This window comes from Hemicordylus capensis, chromosome 3, assembly GCF_027244095.1.
Source record: "Hemicordylus capensis ecotype Gifberg chromosome 3, rHemCap1.1.pri, whole genome shotgun sequence".
Classification (NCBI taxonomy): domain Eukaryota; kingdom Metazoa; phylum Chordata; class Lepidosauria; order Squamata; family Cordylidae; genus Hemicordylus; species Hemicordylus capensis.
In genome coordinates, this window is record NC_069659.1 from 357053715 (window position 1) to 357067409 (window position 13695).

Here is a 13695-nt window from a genome sequence, read left to right on the forward strand (position 1 = left end):
TCAAGTCCCCAGATGTTCCTGGAACACAACTCCCATCGTCCCCAGCCACAGCGGCCAAAGGCAGCATCTAGGAGCCCAAAGCGGGGGTGGGGAGAGGAGAGCTGGTCTTGTGGTAGCAAGCATGCCTTGTCACCTTAGCTAAGCAGGGTCCGCCCTGTTTGCATTTGAATGAGAGACTTGGTGTGTGAGCACTAAGATATTCCCCTTTAGGGGATGGAGCCTCTCTGGGAAGAGCAGAAGGTTCCAAGTTCCCTCCCTGGCAACATCTCCAAGACAGGGCTGAGAGAGACTCCTGCTTGCAACCTCGGAGAAGCCTCTGCCAGTCTGTGAAGACAATACTGAGCTAGATAGACCAATGGTCTGACTCAGTATGTGGCAGCTTCCTATGTTCCTATAGCAGAAAGCTGTGGCTACCGGATTGCTCCCCACAGAGGTGCAGCTTGCTGGGCTGGCTGCACACAGAGCCCCAGTGCCACGTGGTCCTCTCCGCTTGAGAACTTCCTCTCTGGCAGCTCTGGGTGCAGAGAGAGCTGGTTGCCTCTAGGGCAGGCCCTGTGAATGGGGCAGGCTGTGTGGGTTCTTCTGCTTCTGCAGCTGCTCGGAAATCCAGGGAAGTGGCAGAAAGGGAAGGCTTCTCTTGGCTCGCTGTGTGGCAAGGGGCCGGGGGATTTGTGCAGCTAGGGCTGGCCAGGGGGTCCTTTGAAAGCCATGGCAGCTGGACAGTGCTGGTTCCCCCGCCCCCGTCACCCCCCTCCCAATTGATTTGGGACTGTGATGGGAGGGGAGCTCTGTGCAAACACAGGTGCCCCCCCTTCAGTGACGGGGCATTCTTTCCGCATGCCCGTGTATCTCACTCCCTGCCCAGATGCCTCTGCAACAGATGCTTCCACACCTGGAACTGCTTCCCAGAATGCCTCTGTGACACCACCTGTCTCTCTTCTTTCCTTCACATCCTTCCTTTCCCAAGACTCCTTTGGCACAGCCCTTGGGAGCCTAAATGCCACTTTAACCAATCTTCGGAATCGCGAAGTATGCAGATAAACTCTCACTTTGCCTCCTTGTCCTTCTGCTTCCTGTGTTGTCTCCTCTCGGGCTGTAAGCCCTTGAGACAAGTGCCATAAACCTACAGAGTGATAGATAAAAAAAATATTTTCATCTATATAATTGTGTTAAACATTCAGAAGAATGGGAAATACCAATATACTTGAATTCAGCAGGCAAAGATGTGGTCGGTCATTTCAGTTCTGTGATGCCTCTGGGTTTTCCTTCTCTTTCTGCCTGGTCTCCCTTGCACCTCCCTCTCCCTCTCAATTCCTGGTCCTCCTTTCTTGAGCTCCACTTCTTCCCTTGCCCTGCTGCCTTAGCACCAAAAGCCTCTGCTTCCCTAGGATGCCGCTCTGCTTCTCTCTCCCCCCCTCCCCACCGCCCACTTCCTTTTTTTAGGACCTTCTGCCTGCCCAGCTTCTCTCCCGGGTCAGAGCAGCTCAGCCAATCACTGCCAGAGGCCTGAGTACCTCACCATCCCCACCCCCAAAATCCCCTACTGCATTGCAACATTTTGGAAAATTTCATTTCCTTTTGTTATAAATTGAGTAGTAGTTGAATGTAAAATTGCAGGATTCCATTGATTGTGGTAGCATGGTGAAAGTGAGGAAATGGGCCAACTATTTCAACCAATTGGCCCATTGGCATGATTGGGGCGGGGGGGACGACAACACATCCAAATAGCTTATAGATTCAGGTGTTTAATGATTTGGAAAATCCTTAACCAGAATAATAGTCAGCTGGTAGTATAAGTTCACAGTTCTGATCACAAAATCAGAAGTTCACAGTAAAACAAGTTCACAGAAACTGATCACATTTTATGTGATCAGATTTTTTAAATTGAATATTTCCCAATGACAAACAATAGCAATAACAAATGTTTCTCCCATAATCTACCCTCTTGTGCAGTGTAAGAAGCATCAAGAGTGTGCCTTGTGAAAATGACATTTCTATTTTTATTGTTTACTAGGAAAATTTATAGTTAATATTGTTAAATTGCAAACTGGAATGACAGACAGATAAGTGCTCCCAAATTCTTCTTTTAAGGTTTTATTTATTTACTTTATTTATTTATTTATTTATATTAAATTTGTATACTGCCTTTCATTAAAACAATCCCAAGGTGGTTCAACTAGCTGGGTGACTCTGGGCCAGTCCCTTCTCTCTCAGCCTAACCTACTTCACAGGGTTGTTGTGAAGGAGAAACTCAAGTATGTAGTACACCGCTCTGGGCTCCTTGGAGGAAGAGCGGGATATAAATGTAAAAATAATAATAATAATTTTTAAAAAAATTAAACACAAGACTATAAAAATGACACAATTAAAATATTAAGCTAAAATATAAAACAATTCTGACTGAAAAGATTTAAAATACAACAAAATACAAAGAAGCAGAAATAGAAAACAATCATGTAAAAGCCTGGATAAAAAGCCAAGATTTAACAAGCTTTCTAAAAACTGTGATGGAGACCGAGTAGCGAATAGCCACCGGGAGAGCATTCTAGAGTTTGGGGGCAGCAACAGTGAAGGCCCCGTCCCACGTGCCCGACAGCCGAGCCTCCCTCCTTGATGGCACCTGGAGCAGAGCCCCCTCAGTGACCTCCTCGTCTGTGAGGTGGGGCAGAGGCCAATGCCAGAGTCAGTGCCCTGCCCAAGCTGTTCTCTCTTCCTTTGTTAAGACACCTCCTAACTTCTTCCACCTAATTCTAAACCGCAGTGAATCTAAGCAGCTTGCATTCACAGGCTGGACGTCTTTAGCCTGTGTTTTGTTTATGCACCTTGCCTTTTCATTTCCTGTGCCAGGGTTTCAGCTTTGAGAGAATTTCCTATATGGGTGCTGCAGAGTGCAGTGAGAGAAAAACAATTTGAATGATTAAAAATACTCTGGGAGCTGATGATTTGGAGGGGGTTACTAGAGAGAATAATTGTTTCCAGATAGGTTACACAAGACACAATTTCATCCCCTACTATCCAATTGCATTTCACATTTCCCAGAACAGTTTTTATCATTCTCCCTCCGTATTACACTTTTACCCTTGCATGGAAGCGTGCAAGTGGTCTGAATAGCTCAGCAGTTTGTCTCCTGATAGGGGTCGGCGCAAATGCCTCCGTGTAAGTCACAAGGGACTCACATTGGCTTTATCCACGTCTTGCTCTTGTTCTCAAGCCTCTAGTAGTCAGTGGGATGCTGATCCTGAACCTGACAGTTGCGCCATTGATGGGCCTATCTGCCACCTATACATCTGATCTCTTAAAAAACTGCTTCTGCCTCCTCGTATCCTGTAGCTCTGAGTTCCATAGGCTGGTTGAAGAAGGTCCTGTTCTTTTTTTTTTTTTTAAGCCTGCTGCTTATTGATTTATTTGGCCATCAGTTTTTTGTGTTTCCAGTGTGAGTAACTGTCCTCATTTCTGCCTCTGGTGTGACTGAAGTTGTGACAGCTCTTTCTTTCCCCAACCCCTCCCGCAGAAACACCACCTACTGCAGTAAAGTTGCTTTCCCCCTGGAGGTTGTGAACAAAGACCCTCCCCCTCATTCCTGTGCCAGTCAAGCTGTGGAGCCAGAAGAAGTCTTGCTATATTTAGACTACACCAACATCAACCTCACCTGCCCAGATGTGGATGGGTTCTATCCAGCCAACACCAAGCTGCAGGTCAAGTGGTATATGGTAAGAGAGGCACGGGCCCGGGGCTTCTGGGTGGAGAGCGTGTTTTGTCCTGAGTGGAAGGCAGCTCACGCCTGCCCAAGGGCTGCTTTGCACCTGGGCCAGCGCCCTCCTGGCTTTGCAGTTGGAATGGCAGGCATGGGAAGAGTCCACCAATGCAGTCGGGGGCCAGGAGTGACCACACATCTCTTTCTGGAGACTGTCTGCCCCTGAGGCCCAGAAGGCAGGCCCGGCTTCTGCAGTGAGAAGGTGCTTGGATGACGGAGGTGGGAAGTTCGCTCCACCAACTAAGAACGGCCATGTACCACCACCCACAGAATCGAGAAAGAGCTATCAATCTGTCAATCCTTTCCGTGTCCGGGCCGGGAGGTGGGAAGTTCTGCTGGTTGTGTAATAGCCGTGGGCTAGCCCGGGGCTCTCAGGCTTGGGTCCCCAGACGTTGTTGAACTTCCGCTCCCATAATCGCTAGCCTCAAGGGCATGGAAGTCGTCCCCAGTTCAGTCTTCAGCATCGCCTCTTCAGGACTGGAAAAGAACCCTTGGACTGAAAATGGTGGATTGCTACTGCCGGGCAGAGTAGATTGTACTGGGCAGGATAAACCGAGAGTCTGGCTCGGTGTGCAAAGCAATTTCATATGTCCAAAGAGGGGCTCTTTCCCTGCCCGGCTCCCCACCCCTGTGCCTCAGTAGAATTTGACAGGGAGGGTTCTCTCTCTTCATGCTCGGTGAGAGATGGGACTCCACACACTCCTCTCCACACAAACACACCCTGCATGCCCAGGGAGCTCCTTGGAGCCTTTTGGAGATGCTCAGAATGGAAGCAGCCGGCATCTCTCTCCTCTGGCGTGTCTCCAAGGCCTGGTTTCAAAGGGAAAAATCCGTGCATCTTGCTCCGAGCCCTGCAGGAGGCAAGGCAGGTCTAGCACAGCCTCTGTCCCCTTGCTGACCAGTGGTTCCTTGGGGTACAGAGTGGGGTGGGGTGTGAATCTCCCACTCACTGCCAAAGAGAGCTTCCCTTGTGGTCTGCAGAGTCTGATCTGCATCCCATGATGGAAGGTCTCAGTGACTATAGTCAACTGTGGAACAGATTCTGGCTTCACTAGAGTTTTGGTGGAGCTGAATGGATTCCTTCTGGCACATAGGAAGCTGCCATATACCGAGTCAGACCCTTGGTCCATCTAGCTCAGTATTGTCTACCCAGACTGGCAGCGGCTTCACCGAGGTTGCAGTCAGGAGTCTCTCTCAGCCCTATCTTGGAGATGCTGCCAGGGAGGGACTTGGAACCTTCTGCATTGTAGGATTGGAAATGTATTTAACCTACTGTACTAATTTTCCTGGTATTCTATGTTTACCTCCAGTTCTTACAGATATTAAAGGGGAATAGCTAAGGGCAATATCTTACAGTGTTGACACATGTAGTCTCCCGTTCAAATTTGTTATGGGGTGGCTAACAAATAAAGTTGTATCATTAGTAGTAGTAGTAGTAGTAGTAGTATATTTAAATTCAAAGCAAGGCAGACCAGTGTTCCGTCTAAGAAGGATTCCCAGGTGTTATTGACTACAACTCCCATAATCCCCAAGCAAAAGCCACTGCAGCTGGGGATTCTGGGAGTTGTAGTCAGCAACATCTGGGAATCCCTCTAAGGTGGAACAGTGAAGCAGACCCTGCTTAGCAAAGGGGACAATTCATGCTTGCTACCACAAGCATGGTGTCTGCCGAAACTCTGCAGATCAGAACTGGGTGGTTCCAGTCATCCTGAATTGCTCTTCCCTAGCTGAAGAGTGGAAATGGAATAAATGTTAGAAACAAAGCCAGGATATTGAAATATGCATCATTTGCATGGTTCATGTATATTTCAGAATTCTGCTTCTTCTGGACACAGAATTTGTTTCCTAGGTAGCAAATTTTATATATTTTTTCCTTTGAAAGCAGAGAGAATTCATTCTGTGGGTCAGAAAACATTGGAGCCCCTTGAACACCCTCACTGTGGCAATGTATATTTTGGCTCAAGCAGTTTAGTAAGAAGCAATGCCTTCTTCGGGAGGCATTGCTTCACTTGACTGAAGGACCTCGGCCATTAACATTCAAATCTCGACAGTCAATTAGGAAAATGAAATCGAAGCCTCCCTGGAAATAGTTTTTGCAGATGGTGGACCATCGTCCTGTTGTTAAAGCCCCATCAAAAATGGTATATTGCCTCTATCTGACATTGCCACACAAAGAAGAATCTGTCTTGGCAACATGCCATCCAGAAATAATCTCTGCAAAATGGTACACATCACCAGCATTGTGACAGTGCAGATTTCAGCCATGCATCTCACTTCCTCCCCCTGACCACCTTCTTGTGAAACTGTCAAAGAGACGGCACATGCGGGAAGCCGCCTGGCTCAGCTCAGACGTCAAATACTGAAGGAGAGGAGGGTTTTTTCCTCTTCCAGTATGTTGCATTATGTCCAAAGATAGTTGCCTTTCTGCAGCAGCCCTCTACAAGTAACTGGTACAGCTGGGGGCCACAGTACCTGAAGGCCAACCTTCTCCCCTATGAGCCTGCTTAGTCATGACGATCTTCAGCAGAGGCTCTCCTTTGTGTCCTGCCAAAATCTGAGCGACACAGAAAGTTGTCTTACACCAAATCAGACCCTTGGTCCTCTTAGCTCCATATTGTCTACACAGACTGGCAGCAACTCTCCAGCATTTCAAGACAGGGAAGGGCCTTTCCAGACTCACTGCTCAACAGCAGCAGAATGCCTCTGTTCAGGCAAGTCGCTTTCGAAACATAAACAGCAGGGAAAGCAGTCCAGTGGCAACTAACAGCCTGAAAAAACAGCAACTTCCTTACGCTGGATCGACGGCGTCCTAACCCTAACTCTATATCGCAGCAATTAAATTCAAAACAAGGCATTGGAAATGTGAACAGCACCCTGCTGTCTTCATAGGGACTGCCGTGTCACGGCGCAGGAAGTGTGGATCTAATCTGTGGGTCTAAGTGTGGGTCTAATCTGGAAGGCGCCCTGGAGATGCTACCAGTGACTGAACCCGAGACCTTGTGCTTGCAAAGTATGTGCTCTGCCACTGAGTTATGGCTTTGATGCAGGAGAGATGCTTCTCCGTGGCTGCACCAGGCTCTGGAGCACCCTTTCTAGAGAGGCCTGCTTTGTCCACTTTTTGATATCTGTTTTTATCTGTTTTATTTTTAGTATTGTGGTTTTGTTGCAAGCTGCCTTGAATTTTTAGAGACAGAAATATTAAGCACAGTGCCTTTGGAAACTTCATGTTCTGTTTTTTAAAAAGGAGAGTCCCGTGCTTCTGCCCCTTGTAGCTGAAAAGATAAATGCAGAGACATTGCTGGGAAGAGGGAAATGCCCTCTGAAATCTGGGGTGCCAGGTGTGTCTGTGTTCAGTGGATGTGGTTTCTGTACTCTGGGTAGCTCTCATTTTCTCCCCAGAACCAGTGAAATAAGCGATGCATCACCAGCATTTCTTATTTATTTATTACATTTATAAACTGCGTAACACCTAGATCTCTAGGTGGTGTACACAAGTTAAAACAATAAATAAACCTCAATAAAAACAGTCTGAGAAGCATGACACTTTAAAAATAGTTTTAACAGAAAGCATTTTGGAATAATTTTAGCAAGAGGCCTGAGAAAAGAGGGGTGTCTTTCTTCCATGTCCAACGGGTGATTCTTTCTCTGCTGACTGCAGAACTGCAAGTTGATGGATCACTACACGGAGCGATACCCCACCGGCCTCAACCTCATCTTTGGCTTTGTGCGTGAGGCGTACAGCGCCAACTACACCTGCATTGTGACCTACCAGGAGAATGGCCGGGAGTTCAGCCTCACCAGGACTCGGAGGGTGAAGGTGGTGGGTAAGGAGGGTCCCTGGGAGGGGTGAGGGCCACTTGTCTCCCTGTGCAATCAGTTGGATCGCTTCCCATGAGTTGGGAGGTAGCTGTGGGATGTGGTGGGTGCGAGTGGCGTCCAGGGTGCCAGGAGAACACTCGTGCTTTGACTGAGAAGGGGCCTGCCAACTGTGATGTGGAAGTTTAGGAAGTCTGCGTTGCCTGCCTGTTACACAATTCAAGGTGCTAGTCTTTGCTTTCAAAGCCCTCAGTGGTTGTGGACTGGGCAGAAAACAGAAGACCATGGCTCTCCCTTGGACCACTGGCTCGTTTCCAGTGATTCCAGATGCCTGTTGCTTGCTGGGTTAGGAACATAGTGTTGTGAGCAGGCTGGCCTTGCCCCTCCCAACTGTAGTCAACAGAGACTACTCCCTGTTTGGTTTCCTGAGTTAATGTGCAGTCAGGACGGGGGGTGGGGGTGGGGGACACAGGACACACAGCTGTAGTTTTTAATGATCTTTATTGAAAGTTAATGATTGCAAGTGTAAGCCCTTAAACATCTAAGCAAAATACTTTCCCATTCATTTCCCCAGTGATTGTAGTGCAGTGTTCAGTAACAGCTAGAAGCATCTCCCAGATTACTCCCACCCCCACCTCCGCCCCCATGCCAGAACGCAGAGCTGCTAAAATCACTCTGGCCTCCATAGAAGCAAGCGGCTAAGGAATTTAATTTCTGTGTGCGAGGCGTCTTATCTCTCTGCTGCTTAGCTACAAACCAAAACAGTCTCACTGATCAACTCTGGTTACATGTGAGCAAGCCGTTCAGTCAGTGTTTCCTTTAACTTGTGCAGTGGCAGTTGAATCACAACAGACATGTAATGCAGTGTAAGCTCAACTTTTTAACAGTAAAGGCATTCGTTCTAACTTCTAGGCAAACAGTCTACTAAGTATTGGGCAGTTTTAAGATCAGTTTCCCTTCATTAGGGCATGAAAATGAAACCCTGTTTCTAAGTGACGATTAGTATGAGTGCCTTATCTATTATTTGTTCCCAAATAACCCATGGTTGCTTAGACAGAGAGCAGAAGCTTCAGTCTTGACGAAAGAAGGGAAGAGGGAGGAGTAGAGCGAAGGAAGACAGAGAGGGGAGGGGGGCGAGAAGAGGAATGCTCGTAGCTTATTAAGATGAATGAGCCAATAACCAAAAGGAAGGGGGGCAGAAGAGGGGGAGGGAAACAGCTGAACTGAATACGCTGTTTCCTGTTAGCCGGCAGACCGAGAGCTGAGGCAGAGTACTTTGCTGGAGCGACAGAGAAAAGTATAAAGACTACTTTACAAGGCAGGGGGAAAGAGATAGAGGGCAGGTGTGGTTAGTTTAGAGAGGAATTGCTGGGATCTGAAAGACCATAGCATATTACCGGGTCGTGTTGGTCATTGATCCCAGAAGGCCTTGAGGGTGCCGGCAGGGGCGAGGCAGCTGGCTGTCCAGAAAGGAGCCTTGGCAATTCACAGGGCACAAGCTTGCTTCCACAAACTAGGAATTCACATAGTGTCCCAAAGGGAATCGACGCGTGTGCTTCCCCTTAACAGAGATCACACACTGCTTCTTCCCCTGGGTCAAGCAAGCCCTTCTTCCTCCTCTGGGAGGGGGTGCCCCCCCCCTTTATAACTTTTGCCAAGCTTGTTGTCATGTCTCAAATCAAAGACAGTCACATCAGTTCTTTCTGTGTCTCCATCCTAGATTGCCCCTTCCCCAGACTCTCTCACACCGTATCAGGGCAAGGAGCCTATCAGGGCTGGGCTGATACTTTGTTTACTAATTCAAATAGAAACATGTCTGTCTTTGACCAACCTGACCCGGGTTGTGGTCAGTTTAGAAACAGAGCTTGGCACCTTTCAGTCCCAAGAATAGTTATTCAAAGAGATATCAAGCAAAGAGTTTTAGCACTTAAGTTAATAAAATATGTTCCCATACACGCAAGCGTTCTTTATCTATATATGCGGTTTCCTAAATCTTCTAAAATAAGATTCTCAGCATTTACTATATGATTGCTCTTAGCATTTAAGCACGTACCCAGGCCTCTATCCTTGACAATTACAGTGTGAAAACAAGTTTTAGACCTTGGGTAGAGATAAACAATTCCATTTGGTTACTGTAGTTCAGCAAAATCAAAAGCTCACATCCTAGTTGTCTCGCAATAGCACATACTCCCAGACACAGGCCTCAATTTGGTTTTTTGGGTTCTCAGAGCAGACCCCAATTCTAAAAAGGGGTTGGCTACCTTGTTCATATCAGTAGGAAGCTGCCTTCTACTGAGTCAGACCCTTGGTCAGTCTAGCTCAGCATTGTCTACACAGACTAGCAGCGGTTCCCCAAAGTTTCAGGCAGGAGTCTCTCTCAGATCTATCTTGGAGTTGCCACCAGGGATTGAACCTAAGACCTTCTGCGTGCAAGTGCACTGAGCTAAATGATCCCATCCTCTAAGGGGAATATCTTGCTGGACTCACATGTAGTCTCCCATCCAAATGCAAACCAGGGAGGACCCTGCTTAGTAAAGGGGACAATTTATGCTCACCACAATCAATATTGGATGAGGTGACCCTTCCAGTATCCTGGTACCAAGCAGTTTGGGGCATTAAAGGTAATGGCCCTCTCTTTGACTTACACCCAGAAATAGACCGGAAGCCAGTGCAGTGAATAGGAAAGAGAGCTCATGTACTCCAAGAAATTGGCCCCCATCAAAACTGGAGCTGCTGCATTTTGTCCTAGCTGAGGTTTCCAGACAGTTTCCAGAGGCTGCCTACATCCAGTGTGCTGCAGTAATCTGAACAAATAATGGATGCTGTGTGATTGAAAACATCTTGGGATGCCTCGTAACAATGCAGCTGGTGATCTTGGGAGGGCCAGAACTTTGAAGTGATTAGCTTCTGAACAAACAAATTTTGTTTTCTGGGGGGCAGGGGGAGTTTTTTTTCTTTCCTTGGACTTTTTTTTTTTAACCTCTCTTTGTCTACAGGACCTCCAGAGAAAGCAGAACGTCCACAGATATCTTCTCCCAACGACCGAGTCATCTATGAACTCAGAGCAGGTAAAATTGGAGCAGGGGCCATCCAAGCTAAAAATCTACCCGTCAAAATTGTGACTACCAGAGTAGTCACGTGTCCTCCTCCCTGACTCACACGTAAGGGTGTCTAGGATGGCATCCCTTTGCCTGCAGGGTCTCTACAACATTGAGTTCCACCAGTCCAGGGTGCAAGAAAGCAGTGGGCATGTGTGACGTTACTCAGTGTAATGGGGTGGGGGTAGGGGGCAGTGGGGAGGATCTACCCTCAGTAGAGAGACTGCTCTGATCCCAATTTAGGAGCACGCCGCTCCTTCGAGGTAGGCTGCCACCAGCTGGTTAAAACCACTGACCAGGCTCAGCCACGGCTTCCACACCCTAGCCCTTCAGCCAGCAACCCGGCTCTAGACAAACAGGATATTAATCTAAAAATAACTCATCAGTAGCACCTGACCTTACGAGGCACATGGGGAAGAGTTTTGTGGGTAACCCTCCAGAACCTTTGAAACCAGACTGAAGCCAGTTTATTAAGAGATAAGAGTTGCACACAGAATAAGGAATAAGGGGGGATGGGAGTAAAGAAAGGCAAACAGGGATTCAAAAGAGAATTACAAAACATTAACTAAGTAGAACTAGTGTTACCTGAGTTCAGCAAATAGGTGGGTCTTGGGTTGAGAGAGCATTAATCTCTACGGTGTCTCCCTTTCTGGAGAGCAGTAGCAGCAGCAACTCATGGCTGGCCTGGTGGCAAAATGGCGGGGTGTCTTGGCCTCCATTTTAGAGTTATTAAGGTGGGGGGAGGCTTTCCCACTTTTCCAGAGATAGACAGCTTTGGGATCCAGTGAAAAGATCCAGTGAATCTTTGCTGTAACGCTGGTCTTGGGCCAGTCCAGGGTTGAGGCTTTCCCTCCAAACTGGAGTGTTCTCCTCCTCCTTAATGGATCTGAACGTACATGCCGAAAGAGAGGTCTAGTTTGAGCTGGTTATCTGTTGTGGAAAAGGGGTTGAGACTAGAGCTTGATGGCTCCGTCCCTTCAGTGACAGAAAGCTGGGACTCTGGATCACAGGTTGTGCCAGCCTGCTTCTGAGTGCTTGCCAAATGGAACTTGGCAGGTTCTGAGCCCCAAACATTGCCAGCTGGTTTGGCCGGGGGCTGTGGGAGGGATCTCTTTCTAACAGGAAATGCAGGTCTCTGCTTGGCCCTGAGGAATGATCCCTTTTGCAAGCACATAGCGTGTCTGCTGAATTAGATTGGTCCACACCAGTAGCGGCCCATCCTAACAAGCGGGGGGGTGTGTGCAAAAAAGGGGCAGCTGCCTCTGCTTCCAGGCAGCAATTGGAGTGGCTCCTTCCTCTCCTGCCTGCAGGCTGGCCATTCATCGGGTGCAGCTGCACAGTTACCTGATGAACGGCCAGTCTGCAGGCAGCGCAAAGCTCAGGCAGGGTGCCTCCTTTGGCACCCCGCTGGCTGGTTAGGAGAAGCTCCTGGTGTGCAAACATTAAGGATGTCGATCTTGCTGCTGTTATAAGGAGGGCTGCCCTTGTTCTCCATGCTAGGAGAAGACCTGGTTCTCCCTTGCAAAGTCTATTTCACGTTCCTGGAGGGTCCTTCCCCTGAGGTCTGGTGGCTCATTGATGGAAGAAATACCGATGACAGCACTGACCCCAAAATCAACGTCTCCCAACGGTAAGGGCCAGGGATCTCCCTGGCTTCTGAAGCATGCATGTAGGATGTGGGGAGAGATGTGGGTCGCAAGCAGTGGCTGGTGACGGGACTCTGTGATGCAACATCTGGGGAATGGGTAGGTGGGGCCTTGCACAGAAGTCAGGGACTCACATGGAGGGTAAGACCCTCAGCAGTCCCGTTACTTGCAGGAAAAGGGGAAGGAGACTTGAGCCTGATTTTCTAATTTGTATACCGCCTTTGATTCAAGTAATCCCAAAGTGGGGTACGATAGAATTAAAAACAATGCACAATTTAAAAAATGTGCAGTAAAAAGTACAAATTAAATTTTAAAATACTACATCTCTATTTTAAAAGTATATAAACAAGCTGCACGAACGAGCTCCACCAAGCCAAGAGCTTACATGCCAACCTTGTAGGATGGCCTCATCACTCAACTTTGTATCGCAACCTTGTATACATCCCAGAGACGCTCTTTCACTAGTGCCTGTGCAACATCGTGGAATGTCGCAATTTGGTGTAAACTGCCCAGAGACGCAAGTTTTGGGCGGTATACAAATGTGTTAAATAAATAAATAAATAAATACATAAATGGAATACATAAATCAAATGTAATTGAAAACCAACCTCACTTCAGCCGCTGAAGGCAGAAGAGTTTGGTGCCAGTCTGTGTGTTACACTGTTCCTGCACTGCAGTCCTTTCCATCAAGGAATGAGCATGCTGCTGGCATGTAGATGTGGGCTTTTCACAATATGCCCCCCCCCCCCACTGAGATGTTATGCCTGGCCTTGCACCCCCAGCATAAATGTCTGTCATGAAAACCAGTGTGTGTTGGAGTGGCACACGCTTCCCCACTATATGCGGCTTGCATGGTTGCTATTCATCTCCAAGGGGCTTCTGCACCAGAATTTCCTGAAGGGTGGTGCCCATATGGCACGTGCAGATCTTCGGCTTATCCCTGATTTATACAACTTTGAGAGCCACCCCGAGCAGGATTGCATTAGAGGAGTGGGGTGTAAATATTTTAAATAAATACTAAATAAATAAATAACCAGCACGTGTGCCTTAAACTGCTAATGTTATAATGCCCTTATGCAAAACGATGGTGTGGCCACACCTGGAGTACTACGTACAATTCTGGTCACCATATCTAGAAAAGGAGATTGCAGAACTGGAGAAGGTGCAGAAGAGGGCAACCAAGATGATCAGGGGCCTGGAGCACCTTTCTTATGAGGCAAGTCTACAACACCTGCTGGGGCTTTTTAGTTTAGCAAAAAGACGAATGCGGGGAGACATGATAGAGGTCTATAAAATCATGCATGGCGTGGAGAAAGTGGTGACAGCCAACATCCTCAATGGCTTTAAGAGGGGTTTGGATAACTTCATAGAGGAGAGGTTT

General features: G+C 47.8%; 1 protein-coding gene across 3 annotated transcripts in view; it reads left to right on the forward strand.

The window, feature by feature from the left end:
* IL1RAP (interleukin 1 receptor accessory protein) overlaps positions 1–13695 on the forward strand; it is a 99667-nt gene that overhangs the window by 55068 nt on the left and 30904 nt on the right. For all 3 annotated transcript variants that reach the window (XM_053307869.1, XM_053307871.1, XM_053307870.1), the window contains 4 exons: positions 3512–3710; positions 7413–7578; positions 10567–10638; positions 12169–12298. In XM_053307869.1, coding sequence (XP_053163844.1) covers positions 3512–3710; positions 7413–7578; positions 10567–10638; positions 12169–12298 — 567 coding nt within the window. The remainder of the gene's footprint in view (positions 1–3511; positions 3711–7412; positions 7579–10566; positions 10639–12168; positions 12299–13695) is intronic.